Below are 18,238 nucleotides of genomic sequence, written 5' to 3' on the forward strand. Positions count from 1 at the left end.
ATTACACATGATGATGAGATGGTGAAAAAAGAAAAAAAAAATGCTTCATCTGACCTTTTATGTTGCTTAGCAACTAGTTTCCATTTAAAATTTGTAATACATAAGTGAAAAAAAATTGGCGGAGAGATAAGATGAGATCATAAGAGATAACAAAATACAACATAAAGGCACAGCTGAGGCTACTGCTACATTAGTTTAGGTAAAATGAGCTGGGTCTAGGGACTCATTATGCACTGCAACACCGAATGGATACGCACAGTCGTTATCTATGCATGGAGGCACAGACTGTGCATATTGATTTTTTTTTTTCTTTTTTGGTCATAAAAAGAGAACAAATACTCCATTCATGCCTTATAGTTGATCCCTCTTACTTGTTCCCTTTTTTGAATGGAAATAACAACACTGATGCCCGTCTCTAATGAAGCAATGCAGATAGCCAAGGGGGATCACAGACATTGATGTATCGAGGGGGAAGGAGGCAGTGGTCAATGCTGAGTAGCCTGTGATCTAGTCTTTACCAAGGCCAGGAAACGACAAGGGACATGAACCACAGAAGAGGCGCTACAGAGCCGTATGTAATCAAATGTGATTGAATGATCAAAGTGACCAGCCTTGAAACGACAGACCTGTGTCTTAGATACCGAGAAGTCTAAACACTGTCTCCAGAGGAGAAACGAGAGGAAAAAGATCAAAGATGACTTGCACGCTGACCTGGATCAGCAACAAACAGCAATAGATGTTGGGGTAAGTAGCATCCGTATTAACCACCAATGTTTTTCAATAACATGCCACAGAGAAGGTCGCATCCTTTACTGACCGTTCTCGAGTTCACAGCAAATGGCAGAAAAGATTGTTTTGTGTCCTGCTGCGAAGAAAACAAAACAGATACTTCAAAAGATGTGACATCTGCCCCTGCAAAAAGCAGACAAAATAAAATGATAAAAAAAAAATACATTACCCAAACATCAGTGTGAAATCACCAATAAATGCTGAGTCTCGGAATTATTCCCTTTCGAAAAGTACGACCAAAATCAGAACATGAGAGAGCAGGGCAAGCTTGAGAGTGATTAAGAGAAAAAGGAAGAAACAGGCAGAAAGGGAGTACCAAAAAAAGAAGAAGAAGAAAATAAGAGAAATCTCTTTTTCCAACAAAACTCCTGATACAGCTCAACGCTCAAGCGTTGCCGGTTACAGCCGAGCTTCCTTACATAAAACTGAGTGCCAAAAGGGCCAGGGACTGCCACTCATCCTGAGCAGGAGCCGGTTCAAATACATTTAGGCCCCATGTCATTTTTTTTGTGCAAGAAGAAGAGAAAATGAAGGATGTGGTGCCTTTTGATCCTTAAGATGGGAGAAAGTCAGAGTGAAATTACAGGGTGCAGAAAACTCTGTCAAACTTTCATTCAAAGCCACACATGGGACTCGTATAAAGGGCGTGAAATTGGGGAATAAAAATAACACAAGGATGTAGCACTGTGATACAATGTCAATATGTATATTTATGACAACTAGGGCTTCCCCTCTGAGTGTGCTCATGAAACAGACAGAGAAGAAAGGTAACATCACAGCAGGCAGTCTGAGGAACTTTAGGCAAACCGTTGCTGAACTTAAAATTAACATTAGGCATACGGAAAAGAGCGACTAGCAGACTTACATACACTTTACTGATTTTGATCTCATTTGGCATATAATATGTGATGTGCTTAACAACAGTCATTGTTTGGAACCGACAAAGCAACACCTGATGATGCACTGCGCATTTTAGGCTCCGGACTTAACACATTCAATACTGCTAACAAAAACGGTACTCGCCCGATATTTTATGAGGCCTTAAAATTAAATGAGGACACCGACTGCACACAACCAGCTGCTGACAAAAACAACTCAATAGGGCAATTCCTAATCCCAGTAGGCTCATGCACATCACATAGCCAAATACATGGCTAAATCAGGATGTAATTAATGGCCAACCACTAAGAAAATCTAGGAATGTAAAAACAGAAGAGTAACTCACTGATGAAGCAATATTCACAGTGGTGCTCTATTGGACAGTCCTAATTATCTCTATTTATTCCCCACTGACACAAGATCCAGCTGTTTTCCCTCCACCATTGTTAACACTCTGACAGATTTAATTTCTATTTACACTAACATTCAGACTTGCGCTCTGTGTTGCATCTTGGGCTTATTGTGATTATTTGCTGATTAAATCTTCCTACATATCGGAAAACAAAACACGATTTTAAATCATGTTGCTTAATTCCGTTCAACTCCTAAACTCCTACTCATCAATGAGATATGTTAGTCTCGCTGTATCTACCTAGACACCCAGTAAAAACCTGATTGGATAATTTTTCCACGCAGCATGGTGGTGCAGCAGGTAGCCCTCTGCTGCCTCAATACTTCCAGAGTTGCTGGTGTGATCCTGAGCATGAGTTACTGTCTGTGTGGAGTTCCACGTATTCTTTTTTGTGTCCATGTGGGTTTCCTCTGGGTCTTCCGGTTTACTCCCACTGCCCAAGAGCTTGTTGGATAGGCCAATGTAAATGCGTGTGCATGGGACTTTGCAGTGTACAGGCATTCCAATAGGGTGTATTCTTTGTGCACATAGTTTCTGGGATGAACAGTATAAGCTCTGAATTCACTGCTACCATAACCAGGAGAAAAGGATAGAGAGAGAGAGAGAAAAAAGGTAACCTTTTTTTTTTCCATATTTTGGGACCCAAGACTGAACTCAAGAAAAGTCAAGTTTCAAAACTAAAATACTTGGATGATAAATTACAACCAGCATGTTTATTTTGTTTATTTTTAACAATGCATCAAATTTGACTCTAAGGTCTCCAACTTTGTTATTACCCAACTATATTTAATTCACAAACCCCCTTTATTTGCAGTGCAGAATTCAGGTTCAAATCACTGATGATCCACAGAGCAGAAATAAAAGAGAGAGGGAAAGAGAAAGAGCGAAAAAAAAAAAACATCAAGCGTGTACAAAGCTTAAATCTACAATCAATTTCATTTGTCGACTTCATTTGTTTGCCGTCTAAAAAGAAGCAGGGATAAAAATCTGCTGACCTAGATTCACAGAGTACAAAAGGCTTCTGAGTTTTATCCACACAATACACATAACCCGAAAAGTGCACATACACCTATGCTTCATCAGCCTTTTGATGCATGATCTTATGTCTAATCCTGGTTAACAGCAAATGTATTTGTTCCAGGCTGGTCACAGGGTATGGATGTCTTCACGAGTTTATCATGGAAACGAATGGTGATAACCTTCCCGCAGTGTCCTGCTGAACTTTCCCTTTGTAACATGGGTGGCACATCCAGTTGTAAAAGAGTGATATTTCCTTTGATCTTAGGGATAAGCTCGTGATTGCAAGAGGTGAAAAACAGGCTGGAAAAATGAAAAAAGGTCAAAAATTTGAGTTGGTCTGCGTTTCCTCGGGAAATGTGACCAAGGGCGCCAACAAGCACCAGGTGCACCTGAATGCTGGGCGTGGAGGGATGAGTGAAGGTATGTCAGTCACTCTCTCAGTCGACTTTAATAAAGTCAGTAGAACGGGGCAGTCAACAGCACGTGGAACAAATGAGTGGGTAAAAAATGGTAATGGAACTCTATTGAGTCAGCACTGCATGGACCAATGACTTTCCATTGTGCAAAAAACATGGCCCAGTGGAGCTCTTTGCCGTCACTGACATGGACCAGTGAAGTTACACAAGTGGTCCCAGGGCCATTGTACGCGACTGTTTTCATCGAACATGTCTTTATTAGGCGCAGTCACGTTACAGCCAGTCGAGCTGCTTTCAACGTCCGAATACTGTTTCACTGTTCCATACGTTTGTTTGTTTTTTTAAACTCAACTGACAGTGGCATTTTAAAGTGAGTCTTGTTCATTGGCCAATAAGGGAAAAAAATCCAGGTTAAAAAAATTAAATCTGTATAAATCATCTGACAAAAATCTTTGTTTAGATCAAAGAAAGCACTTGTTTAAGTTCACTACTCCCCTCTGTTCGTCTTTATTGTAAATGCAATTAGGGTTAATTACTTGTCTGTGTTCAAAACCTTGTAGTGTGCAGGACAGATAATTACAGTTCAGGTACACGTTAACTTACTTTTGTTAACAATTAATCACTGTTTACATTCAGGGCACTCTTCCCTTTGTAATTAATAATCGGGTCCAGCAATGAGTAATAAGTGTGGTGGAGGCAGACGTGTAAGGAGTGTGACTTCTTTTTGGGTGTGAAGATGTGAAGCAGAAGTGTGTGCGTGTGTGTGTGTGTGTGTGTGTGTGTGTGTGTGTGTGTATGTGTGTGTGTATGTGTGTGTGTGTGTGTGTGTGAGAGAGAGAAGCAAAAGGGTTTGGGAGAGCAGGTCTGTTTAAACCATTGGTTTAATGCTTAAATCCTTTCAAACCAATTACCAGTTCCTGCAAATACAGAAACCATAACAGCCCTAAACTGGCACTTGTATATCATCCAGTGGCCAGATCTGCTTCCTGGCTGTTGAGTCCTGGTTTGTGCAAGCTGCTTCCTGTCTGAGCTTGTACTGTAGGTCAGGCTCTTCAGCGCTACCAGGCTATGGCGCATTTCAGCACATATTTCAGCCGGCTTACACTGATAAAATTCTGCCAGATTTTCTAACAAGGCACACTGACCTTCTCCTGAAAATCCTTTTGAATGATGGGATGCTTGGGAGAGGAAATGGCCAAAAAAAAAAAAGAATGAGAAGAAACTGTCTATGTTTTTTTTTTAATGCTGGAAACTGAGAGCAGAACGCTGCTCAGATGAATGCATTCAGACATGCAGACACACCATACCCACATCATAAACACATGGCATGATGGTAGGAGATTCACAGATGATTAAGTGAAATAGACATGCTTTTCTCCACCTTGCTGTATCCCATCGATCCAAGTATAAAATACCACCATCAGGCAGCACCACACACAGAGTAATGAGTGTCTCTGAGTGTTTGTGAACCATTACAACATGGCCCACATATACTGCAACTCTGCCTGTCTAGCCTGGATTTCAAACAATCTGGGATATTAAGCAACAAACACAAATGTCTGAATGTGCATGGCTTTTTGCTATTGAAATAAAGACAGGGAGACAAAACTGCAGAATTCTGAACTGATCCTTGAACTGAACCTTGAAACTTTTTAGGTGCAGATTTTTATGTATTGCTTCTATGTTATTTTAGCATCTCTCTTTGGGTTGTCAAGCCTGCATTGTTATTATTGTAGGTCCCATTATTTTAATATCTCTCTGTTATAGGTACAGATTATAGCGAAGCTTTATTAAACATGATGAATACCACACTGTTTATCTATTGGTAAAGCAACAGTGGATGAAATATTGGTTAAATTAAGTGATCTGTTGTGTCCCATATAAACTAATCTAACTGGGGTTGTCAGGGTTGATGGATTTCTACAAGGGAGCAACCAGAATCTTATTCACAGAGCTCAGGCAGAAGAACTGCATCATCTCTGCTCTGAAATGCTAGTACATAACTATGATGATTTCAGCCATGAACAACAAGGGGAAAAAATGACATACTTTAGTGATGACACAGGAAGATTAACCCCAATCAACCCACAGCACGAGAGGCCCTTCATTATGGCACGATATTATCAGCAGTTTAAAATCTAAAACTATTTCTAACTTATCTGTTATGTATGACACACTATGCATGGGACATGAAGGCAATCAGAACATAAAGCCCTGATCTCACTACGCAAGGGAGAAAGGCATGATCGAGCAAGAAATGACCTGGAGTACATTAGCTGCAGATTACAAACGTAATCCAGAATTATGGACACACTGGATGGACATCAAAAGGAAATCAAGAAAACTTGGCAAATATAAATTTAAGCAGAATCTAGCTGTCTAAAGACATTACTGATGTATGCTTTACCACCATCAGTAAGGTTTTAAAAGAAACAAATCAATGAAAGCAGATAATCATGGCTTTGTTTGCTTTGCTTCACTGAACATCTGGGAAGTGATGGAGGACCAGGAACGTACCTGCTGAGCGGCGACGACAATCAGGGAGCAACGAGTCCACTGGGGTATCCAATGGCTCAGGATTCGACACCCAGTTACAGCATCGCTGAGAAAGAGAGAGAGAAAGAGAGAGAGGGAGAGAGAGAGAGAGAGAGAGACAGGAACAAGCAATTAGGCGGCTTGGCGACATGGCTCAGCGACAGTTAAGAGTGTTTGTTGCTGGGGAGCGGACGCGCCTCTGCTGCAGATCTAGGGGGTGACTGATCACACCGCTGACCTCGTCGACCCCCACCGCCATCAGTCCTGTTACCGAGACAGAGCCGCTCTCATCTCCCATCTTTTCTCTCTTCATTAAGCGCCTTTTGTCCACAGTCACAGCAAGTTTAATTAGACATGCATCTCAGAAATTCGCATCTGAGATGAGGGTAAGAAAATTAGCTTGCAGTCTGGGTTTGGTTATGATGCATTTTTCTTGATTCATGTTAGACACTATGGGTATTGTAGACAGTATAGGAAGAGGCTTTTTGGGTTCAGATAGGGTGTGATGTCAAAGAAAAAGTGGTTCCTAAGGAATGCAATGGAAAAGTAGGTTCTGGAGATAAGATAAAAAAAAAAAAAGAGAGTTCAATTGAAGAGAGAAATGTAAACGAGATTAGCATGTTGCAGCTGGCGGCCTTGTGAAGTGCTGCTTATCTGAGTATGTTTACTTTTGCAGACACTGCTCTGTCAGCCATTACAGCTCCCCTCCCCAAACCGAGATGTGACCCGGCCTCGCCCTGGCTCTGATTCGCATACATACACTATCTAATCCAGCGACCAGCCAGACCTTACTCCCAAAACTACCCTCCCATGACATGACCAGAGAGGATCGGTCCCATCGCTCTGGACACCCCACTACACACATCCTCTCTCACACTCAGACACATGACCCTTAGAACACATGACAGAACTCCAGGTCACGTCACACCTCAGCCTGTCACCTTGTTAACCCCTTGAGCCTGGTATGCCCCCAGAGGTTACTGTATCCCCACCAACCCACCCAGGATCCATACCCTATAGTGTGTGGGTGTGCTTGCGTATGTGTACATGCGGAGGCATAGATTGGGAAGGATCCTTTATTTCTTCTCAACTTATTGTACCATCTGACTGACTAAATAATAAAAATCTATACTGAGGTCTTTACACCAAAAATAAACAGCTTGAAACAATTCTGTCTAGTATTAACCTGAAAGGACATGGTGCATGACAAAGGTTCAAACATTATCTATTAATCTGATACTCCCTAACAAAGAAGGACAAACAAAATCACACAAAAACACCATCGCATACAGGAGCCCAACTGATTTTGCAAGCATGGTTTATGTGCTTTATAACACTTGCAGTGCAAGAAAGACCCCTTGTGACCTCCCCATTGCAGTGCCCCTCCTATTCTTCTCTTGCTTATTCTTCTTCTCTAATCCTGTCAATCGTCTCCATGCTGGGTTTGGTGGGGGAATGTCACCTGCCACTGGAATAAACAATCGTGCACTGTGTATTTTTAGAATTCCTGCTGCCCTAGTTGTGCAGCATGGAGCCCAGCCACCAAACGGAACACTCCTTGACTGCTACATCAAGTGTCTCACTGTACGTCCTTAATTCATGCCGTCTGGAGGAAGATGTCAGCTGGGCTGGATGCAAGAAGAGGATTTCAAAGCCTCTGGTCCCAGTCAGAGAAAGTGTTAGAGGGAGGGTGCTAGAGTTGAAAAAGGCGCTTCAATAGATTTGTCAAAAGCAAGCTGGGACCAGCTTCAGGACAGAGAGACTGTGCCAAGGCCACCGGGTAAAACCGCAGATGGGGAAATCAGAAAGGATGACAAATGTTTACCAAGAGTGGCTGCATCAGCGTTCTGAATGAGGAGATCACTGGAAACAGGATATGACACTTTCAACCATGGAATCCCACTGCAAAGACATTATTGGGGTTTTTTGAAATGTTGTATTTTAACAGTGTTTTGCTCTTAGGAAAATAGGTGCACAGTTCAACTAGGGTATTTCTGAAAAAGGGCCAATTTTTTAGCTCTACATAGCACTTTTAATTGTACCCACCAAGGAACAGACTGCAGATCCATTTTTAAAGCTAGATTTTACATGCACCCCGACACAAGAGAAAAACGTCATTAATTTAACATGACTTTTATTTAAAAAAAAATTTCAGCATATACGAATAAATCCTCACTATAAAAAAAATGCCATGATGCCGGAAAACCACCATGCTATCTCGTCTTAATTCTTCTCAGACTAAAGACTGTATTGTTGAAAAATGGGGAAGAGCCCCAAATGAGTGATAATGGTCCTTGCCTAGGTCCATCACCATTAATCAGGGACAGATGGCGACGATGTTGTGGCTCCTGTGGGCTGTGAGACATGAGACAGGGTGCAGGAGCTTGGTGGGACTCTAAGCATTTACTAATAGACTGCTTAGAGAAGGTAAACTGCACACAGGTGCTGGCTCCCACAAAGACGGTTCTTGCCGACCGACACGCAGATCAAAACTGGACCCATGACGAGGTGCAATAAGTGGGACTACGGTAAGGTAAGGTAGCATCTCTAAGCTGTGTAAAACTTATTTGATCATCATAAGCGAGAGGGTTATCTTTCTACAGAGATACACTGAAGGTTCTTCGGGCAGTACAAAGCAAGCACTTTTATTTTCTTAAGTAATTCGGCTTGAATCCCTTTCTATATCAAAAGGAATCTATTGTAGGTTTTGCCTTTAAGGATCTTCTTTCATAGATCATAACCATTCGGTATGATGATTTGAGCAATATCAATGTCGACCAGTCTCGAAATGAAAATATTCTTGGCATTTTAAATACATTCAAGGCATCTGTGACAACTCAATCCCCTTTTGATTGTCGTCTTTCTACCTCAGAGAGTACATGGCGCACACACGCCTGTCAGTACTCATCTCTATGGTCGATCACTGCTCATTCATCTGCAGTAAGAAGGACGAAGACCCATGAGAGCCAGAGCCCCTGACAGCACATTGGACAAGGCACACTACCTAATCTAATGCACTAGAGATCTCATTTGCTAGGATTCAATGAGTTCAAAGATACCTGAGCGTAGAGGTACGGTATGGTTTCATGTGTGAACATGGTAATAGATCTGATCTCAACCATTATTATGTATGTAAGGCATGGATGCAGTATACGAGTGATTAATTAGACCATGCACTCACCTAATCACTCATCCATATAGCCTTACTCATATTATTCTTATGCCTGTGCATTATGCATGTCACACCATATGCCCGTCTTTTTTCCCCCTACTCTTTTTTTTTTTCTACAAGTCCACAGGGACTTTCCCACTGTATAGTCGTCTTGGCTGTACATCTCTGCTACCCTGGGGATTCCAATGCTATGAGGAACTCAGATTATTTCTAAGTCTTCAGTTCTCGCACAAAGTCCTTTCCCTTTCTGACCCTTCCTGTCCATATCACCTGTCCTGCTGTGTGCTGATCTTTAAATTCCTCCAGCTTTCTGATCTCATACTAACTGGCCTCCCACAAGAAGGGGATGCTGCTGGACAGTTTAACAGGGAGGATGAGGGCGGCAAAAGCAGCCATGGTACCCTGCCAGGGGTGCCGTCCAACCTCTGCACTCATATACTGACAAGATGCAGCTACAACGAGCAAAGGGAGGATGATCTGAGGTCTGGGCTCAACCCAAAGCTATGTAAACGACTAGGGAAGGGAAATAGCTTAGTGTTAAATAAACCTCATCTGATGTGATATAAAAAGAAACACGACAGACAAAACGATCTGACAACCACATATCAGAGCGGTGCGGGATGAAACTGTTTAATGAAGAAAAAAAGGCAAAAATTCCTGAAACATGACATTCATTTTCATTAAGTTGGCCTTTGATGTCTGTAAATGAATTTAATCATTTAGTAGGGCTTGGGTTTGTAGATCATCGGTGCTAGACACATGCAAACTGAATTAATGTATTCGGTGGTGTTACTGTGTGCTCAATTGAAAAAAAAGTATACTATTTTCTACTAGTAGTAGAAAATTACTATCAGGGAATGTATTGTACACTTTACATTTCAGTTATGCCATAACAGTACAATTTCTCTAATAATAACAGACAGGTATTGCAGCAAAAGCACAAGGTCATCCCAACCCTCAAACATCACTGACTTATAACTCCAGACGAGAATATGAATCTTTTTCTAATCTTAAAGGAAATAGTTGAGGGCAGGTATATACTATAATAAAACACTTTCCCAGGTTAATGACATTTGTTTTGCATCCCTCAGGTGGTACAGAGTATGTGCATGTTATGGATGACTACGCGTACTCAAGTACTTACAAGCGGCAGGAATGATTAATCAAGATAACATAATAAATGTGTGCTTAATGTTCATTGAGGCATTTATTAATGTTAATTAATTGTCCAACAAGACACATTTTCCCAGAAATGAAGCCATAATCTTCATTTAAAATATGATAGTTGGTTAAGTGGCATTTTACATGAACCGGAGGTCAAATAGTTGGAATGACATTGTGGGTGGGGTCTATGCTGACTGCCCAGACGAGAGATGGGGTATATGATCAGAACCTGTGATTGGACACAACAAAGTGGTATGAACTAGCTAACTAAATATGGCTTTTAAAAAAACAATGCATTTAAATACATGTCAAGCGAAAACAAATTTTAATAATTGAACTTTTACCAGCATAGTTGTTAGAGTTGTGAATCATGGTTAGACTACTGATTTGATTAGATTTGTTTTCTATTTGATTCAATACTACTAAAGTTTACTGTCTGATTCGTCTCAAGCAGCTCTATTTATTACATGTTTTAAAGTGACTAATGAAAGACAGAACGACTAAACTATCTTATGTTGCTGAAATGTTGTGTAACTTGTGTTGAGTGATTAAGTGTCATGTCAATTGCAAATCGTTTTTTCCTGTCAATCTTCTGCTCCACACTTCAGGCCAGTGGAACAAATACAGTACTTTGCACAAGTCTTGTGTGACCTCACAAATTATTTTGCACAATTAATTATTATGCTCCCAAAGCATCAGATCTTCTCAAATTTTAATGTACTCTTGAGGAATAGCTCTTCCAAATAACTTTTTGGCTTGTTTTTGTCTCTCATTTTTAGTCCTGGCCGGTTTCAGAGGAATGTTTTGTGTTTGTTAAGCCACACAGTGACCTTCTGAATGAATCAATCAAGCTTAAAAAAAAAAACATTTAACTTAAGGCATGAAGAAGTGAGAAACAGATGTAGATGATGACAGATAATCAGGCCGGTGACTATTATACTGGGGATTTTTTAATCTAATTTACATTATCTAGTTTAATTTAATAATTAGATTATAGACTTAATACTTTTGCATTGGTTAACTACATGTTTACTCCAAAGAAGTAAAAAGCAAAACTTTAACTGGGGGTATATGGTTAAAAAAAAAAAAAAAAAAAAAGTATAATTTTTTTGATTAACAGTGATTGAGTGCACCTAAACAATTTAGATATGGTGAAATCAACTGAGATTTGAAAACTTGCTCATTAATTTAATTAATTAAATTAACCTACAAAAACCCTCATAGGTTCATGAGTCTATTAGTTGAAGATGTGATGCTAGCAGTATAAAGATTGGCTGTTATTACATTTTGTCATTTGCACAAACACAACAGCTGAACCTATTCTAGTTCTCAGTAAAATTCTCCGTTAAGGTCTGTGTTTGTCTTAATCTTTATCCATGCATCACTTGTATGTCTTATACACACAGGATCTGCCTACTTCAATGTTGTATGTGCATCCTGAAGGTTCCCAGCTGTTGCCTCTGGACTTTGGAAAGGGCAACAACTGAATACAGCTACTGCTTTAATGAAGAGCCTTCTGGCCTTTGGCTTTGATTTCTCATTGAAATCTGACCAAACAGGCAAACAAGAGGTGTGTACGGTAAATAAATAAAAAAACACAAAAAAAAACAAACAAACAAACAAAACTATTGGCTTCTTGTGACTGCTTCAGAAGTGCCTCAGTCTGCTGAATGAAATGCCACACTGTTTGAGTTGATGTATGCAGTCAATACAAGCAAGCGAATGTGAATGAATATCGTGAGGTTTATATTTATATTTATATAGGTATTTTGATAAAAATGAAGCGAGGAAAGACAGATACCTCTTGCAGCCATTCTCTGATGGATCGGCTGGGTTCCTGGTGCCACACGTTGTGAACCGAGTCGGTCATGGCCACCGCGCTCACACGTGACATCACCTCGTCTTCTCTTTGGATCATCTGAGAGTGAGAGAACAAAGTATAGTTTCTACATAACAGATAGACTTGTCATTGGCATCATCAACAACGCACTTCGTGTGTATACGCTAACCGCTAAGCGTGATATAAAGGAGCCGGGGAAGGAGACAGCTCTGACAACAATAGGTTAACAAACACTTCACTTGATCCATTTTATAGGGACTAGAGCTGGGCTGGGTGCTACATCAAAGTGTCTATGGTCATTTGAATACAGTGCTTTCCCCAAGCACGGTTAAATTAAAGGGGGTGTATAGAGATAAATGGAATCTATTAAGGCACTAAGAACTAATATATCACACTGCTGATAAGTTACTCTCGGGAGCATCCTGTTAAAGAAAAGGCAAGGAAGCAGGTAACACTTGCATGCACAAACGCACAAAAAAAAAAAAATGCACACACACACACACACTTATATGCATGCCTGGCTCAAATTCCTCCCTAGGTCTCAACAATGCCCAGGGGAATGACAAATTCAAGGCTTTAAAACTCTTCAAAGTGTCAGTGAAACAGGGATATAATGCTGCTTAAAAGTAACTGAGCCCTACGATCGTCTAGACGTCGAAGTTGTAGACAGTCTCGCCGAAAACTATAAAGTAACCAGACCAGGTCAGGAAACATGCAAGTAATTGGCGGAGTAACAACGCCTTGAGGGAATTTTACAGGAATAGAGGCTTTTAATATCGCAAATATCTGCGTGTCATGACAAACAGCAGTCATGTAAACAAAACCACAGTGCAAAAATGGCAGGCGGAGAACAAGAGAGAAAGAGAGAGAGAGAGAGAGAGAGAGAGAGAGAGAGAGAGAGAGAGAGAAAGTCTTGTTTTCCACTGGGAGACCAGCTACAACTACAGCTACATCAGACGTACAACGTCATACGCTTTTGACTGATATCCTTTTGTGATTTGTTTGGCGCGCCAACACACACAAACATGTATACATGTGAGACATGTAATTATCAACGTCCAAGAGCGCGCTTTAGTGCTGGCGAACGGAGAAACAAGCCTTACGCATGTAGGCTTAGAGAAGAACCATGTGAATGGATAAACTGGAATGAATTATGAATGATGGGATAGATAGATGAACGAGTGCTATGATTTCCATTCCCACATGCCCATCTCTCTCAGCCTGTCAGCATTAGTGGTTAGCGGCGAGAAGATGGACCGGGCAGCTGCTGCTCATCCGTCTTCAGCTTCGGAAAAAAAGAAAAAAAAGAAAAGAAAAGAAAGCACAGCCATGCTAATGTGCATGGACTTGTTGCACAAAAAAAAAAAAAAACAACAGAGACAGATGTTGAAACATTTGCTTGCTTCTGCCCCTTCTACTGGTGCACTTGAGCATCTGGCCTGAAGACAAGACTGAAGAGACAAACTGGTGGAAAGATGGACGTTGTAAAGATGGAAACGGACTAATTACGGCTAAGTGGGTGAAAATCCTAATTGGACTTCTCAGCCTTCTATATCACAGTAAATTGGTTTTAATGCGGGAAAGGAATTGATTCAGTACTGCCTGTGAGGAACGTCTCAAAGGAAAACACCTTACAGTACAGAAAAGTCATTTTCAGTCTTGGGATGTGTCAAATGCTTTTCTGATATGAGCTAAAATCCTTAAGCTGAAAAGGTGATGCATGCCTCGACAACCCCCCTCTCACCACATACTCTCTCTCTCTCTTTCTCTCTCTGTGTGCGTGTGTGCATGACCTCCTTCATAACCTCTGGCGTAAAATACAGCATTTAGCACTCGGAGCTGTCTCACGTTATGGAGAAAGCTAATTGCTTGACTTTAGGAATTTGAAATCGCACTTTCTTGTCCGTGAAAGAAAATACATTCGTTTCGCCCATTTCACCTTTGACATGGCCGACAGCAGAATCAGGCATGCATGTGCACGGAGCCGTACACACAAACACGCGTGCACGTACACACGACTGGGAAGTCGACAATAAAAAAAAAACGAAAGTGGTGATAAGACATCTCTTGTGTTGGGGATAAATACTCTTCCATTTCAGCGATGTCCGGAACAAAGGCAAAAGGCTCTCTGCAAGACTTACATCTAAACACACAGGCAATAAGACAATTATTTAGAGCTTTGATAATTGTGTGTCAAAGGCAGCGCAAGTCACCAGATAATTAGGTGAGAACCGACTGGTAATCCACAATAGTGTCCCTGGGGGGTCGGCCGGGGGAAAGAAAAGGGAAGGGACGAAGAAAAAAAAAAAAAAAAAAGGAAAAAAATCTCAACCCATATCCGGATGAATGCAGGCAGAATAAATAAGTAAATAAATAAATAAATAGATAAACAAACAAATAAATAAATAAAGCAAGATTTTAAAAGGGAGCTCGGTAACCAACGGAAAGTACGTGGAGATGGAGGATGCACTCTCACTCTCTCTTTCACTCTCATACACACACACACTTGCACACGCACACAGACGTGAATCCAGATGCTGGCTGATTCAGGAAGCCATGCTGTTCGTATCGTTGTTGAGCTCAGCCTAATGCACCCAAACTGCTGCTATAATCCGTGCACCCTGCCGCGTGGTAAAATGAAGCTTAAATATTTGATTGATTAACTGTCCAATTACGGCCAGCGAGAGCAGCAAACGCTGCATATGCTCCCACAATCGCTCGCTAGAACTTGCGTGGTTCCATTTAAAGCTTGTGGCGCTATTCTGTGAGAAATTTCTAGGCCCAAATCACTCTCCACTTCGAGCGATTACTGATGGAAACAAGATAATGGATGATGTGATGAGAAAGGCCGCCCGCATGTAGCTATAATGTTAAAGCAACACTCCAGCCAACAAATAAAACTCCAACCGCTGACAAATCTATCGTAAAAAAAAAAAAAAAAAAAACGCGTCTAACGGCTGAGACGGGAGAGGTTACAAGATTTGGGGATCCTGCGCTACACACACTCTTTAAGGTGAATTTTTTGACTGTGTTTTAATTTTTCTTTCTTTTAACTTATGTCCTCGTTTTCTAATTAAAAAAAAGGAAGGTACAGATTAATGGCAGACACGTAGGTGAATTTGTGTCACGCTTACTGAGAACTCTAGTAGCCAAAGCCTGATGGATGTAAATGAAACACTGATTAAAAAAAAAAAGTAACAAGAAGAATAACACACGAAACACTAGTTTCATGCCAAGATTCGACTTGATATCACGCTTTTAGTTACGCCTCACTTTGCAGCGACCTCTCCAGTCTATCTGACCTCTGGACCCAACCAGGACTCTGTGATGAAAAGTGAAGTGCCACAACTCTTCACCGGCTCCGGAGGGCATAGGGCAGACCTCAGATTCGCCCTTTGGCCTTTAGCTTAGCCTGGAAAAACAGCAGCAGCTGCCCTAAGGGCTGCAACACCCTCCACAGGAAAAGACAACACTCGCGCTTTCCCCTGCTTTGAAGCGGACGATTCGAGGCCCGGCCATTCTTTGTCTTTAGAACAGGAAGGAAGGCTTAAGCACCAGGATGCTATGAGGCCCCGGGGAACCGGAGTGTGTGCGAGTGGGGAGATCTGTCTAACCTGTGTGTGTCCTCATGCGAGTTTATATAATGCAATTGTGTAGCTAAGGTCACATGCATTGGACGCGCTGCGCCGGTGTATAATACGGACCGGCAGCCAGGTTTTGATTAATGAACGTCAGGGAGTGGAGGCGATGACTTCCTCCGCCATTTCCTGTCTCTCAGCAGGCTGCCACGTGCACGCGGGGTGCTGTCGTCCACCGTGTACGAGATGGGTGCGTGTGGGTGGACGGACATAAAAAGGATATTGGTGAACTGCTGAGTGGTGGGACTAGGGACAGGGCATGAGGATGACGCCCCCCCACCACCCCACCCGCCATAACTAAAACACACACACACACACACACACACATACACAAGCACGTACTTGTGCAGACACGTCAGAAAGTGTGGCTGAGGAAAGGGAAGCTGGGTAAATATTTACTGACACAGCACAAGCGGCAAGCGCTCGACACCTACTGGAAACAAAAGCAGGAGGAGAAGGAGCCATGTGCCAGGAAAGAGCCACTGCTGCTCCACTCCACCTCCCAACATAACAGGAGGAAATAGGGAAGCACGCGGTGGAGGACTGAATGAGGGGGAAGGGAGAGACAATCACGAGCCACAGAGACTACATACACGCACATGTCTGCACACACACACACACACACACACTAGCAAGTTTAGTTTAGTTTCACGGCATTATTATAATTCATAACAGTGATGATGGGCTACAAGACAAAAAAAATATCATATTATGATACTTTTATACAATTTCTGTGATTCCAAAATACGTACAGTCGGTTCACTAACACACTTCCAGCAAAAGACGTTTTACGAAATTACAAAAGCAGACTTGAAGAATATTTATTGGCTACACGCACCGACACAAACTGAGTCAGCTGGGGTTATTATAACGGCGCTACACGAATCGTTACTGTATTTTAATTGTAAAAAATACACATGGTAAAAGTGATATTTCAGAAAAGAGTACTATGAGAATATTGATAAGAAAACCGATGTGGACAAGCCCTAAATCACAAACCTGCCCTTTATGTTCCTTCTACAAAGTGAGCTTCATCAAGTGGCCGAGTTATCAATCCATTAAACACTTATCACTTTAATCCACCAGAGTACAAATGTAAAACACTACAAATGTAAAAAACATACAAAATACATTACAGCGCCGTAACTCGGTTATAAATGGAGTGCCACTTCGTTATAAGTGTGAGAGAGAGAGAGAGAGATTCACATTCCTTTAGGAAACAGCTGAGCAGGTAAACACCGCACGCTGCAGCCGTTTGCTTTAGAAAACATCATTATGCACATCATTCCTACAGTATATACATAAGCAGCTCATAAACACCATCTGCTGACTTTTACATCGACATATAAGTGCGTTCGGAGCATGTCTTTATGAGCTCTTTCTCTCATTTAAAGCCTATCTGTGCGACGACCAGGCGACTGTGTTTATGCATCGGTGTATATGAAGATCTTGTGTGAATGAGGGTTTTATTAAATTATTCTTATCTTTGTGTTGATGTCGGAGGAAATGCAGCGCTCTAAACACTGATAGACACTGAATAATGTATTTAACAAGCGGCGTTTGAGCGTTTACGGCTGCTGTTTAATTACGTTTGCCGTGTACGGTTCTCAAATATGGGTTCCGTTGTAGAGGCTCGGGATTGTTTTTATAAGCGGGGAAGAAATCGAGTGAAGATTAAACGCACTTTTGTGACTACTGAAATATATTATCGAGCCTATTTAATTTACAAAAAAACAAAAAAAAAACGATATATGCTCTCTATTTGTACCTATAAACGATATGAACTCATCACAGACACGAGGAAGTCTTTCATTAAAGCGTATCTACGGTATACAGTGGTGTCCAAAAGTATTTGGACAACACGTGCCATGTGTTAGAGTTCTGCCTATGGACAGAACAAGTGATTTCAGTGAAGACTCGTGCTAATTAACTGAACATCTAGTGGAAAAACTTGATATGTGACAATGGTGTTTAGCTTCTGGAGCCATGGCCTGGGTGATCATAAAGAGTTGTTGGAGAATGGTGAAGAAGGCAGAAGTAGTCAAGAACCTATTTTCTTTACATGATCTTCAGGAAGCAATCAATCAGGCTTGGACTTTGAGTGACATCAGAGACGTCTTTTCTGACTCTATGCTTTAGACGGATTCACCAGGTTTTGAGAAATAAAGGACTTGATACTGAATACAGATTGTTGTATAGCAATTTCCTCATATAGAATAACAAATTGTTCTTGTCATTAAAAAACAAAACGAAAAAAAACAAGAATGCCTTTTATAGTTTTGGCCACCACTGTACCCCCACTTTACTTATACAGACTTTACGCAAGCTAAGTTGAAATACAGATGGCACGAGAATGGACAGCAGATTAAGACG

The 18,238-nt window shown here is 41.3% G+C and overlaps 1 protein-coding gene across 3 annotated transcripts in view; it reads right to left on the reverse strand.

Moving 5' to 3' along the window:
* Positions 1 to 18,238, reverse strand: part of fam172a (family with sequence similarity 172 member A) — a 173,877-nt gene that overhangs the window by 36,360 nt on the left and 119,279 nt on the right. For all 3 annotated transcript variants that reach the window (XM_053480560.1, XM_053480561.1, XM_053480559.1), the window contains exons 9-10: positions 12,189 to 12,305; positions 6,034 to 6,118 (exon numbers count right to left, since the gene is read on the reverse strand). In XM_053480560.1, the coding sequence (XP_053336535.1) occupies positions 6,034 to 6,118; positions 12,189 to 12,305 (202 nt within the window). The remainder of the gene's footprint in view (positions 1 to 6,033; positions 6,119 to 12,188; positions 12,306 to 18,238) is intronic.

This window comes from Clarias gariepinus, chromosome 21 (genome assembly GCF_024256425.1).
Source record: "Clarias gariepinus isolate MV-2021 ecotype Netherlands chromosome 21, CGAR_prim_01v2, whole genome shotgun sequence".
Classification (NCBI taxonomy): domain Eukaryota; kingdom Metazoa; phylum Chordata; class Actinopteri; order Siluriformes; family Clariidae; genus Clarias; species Clarias gariepinus.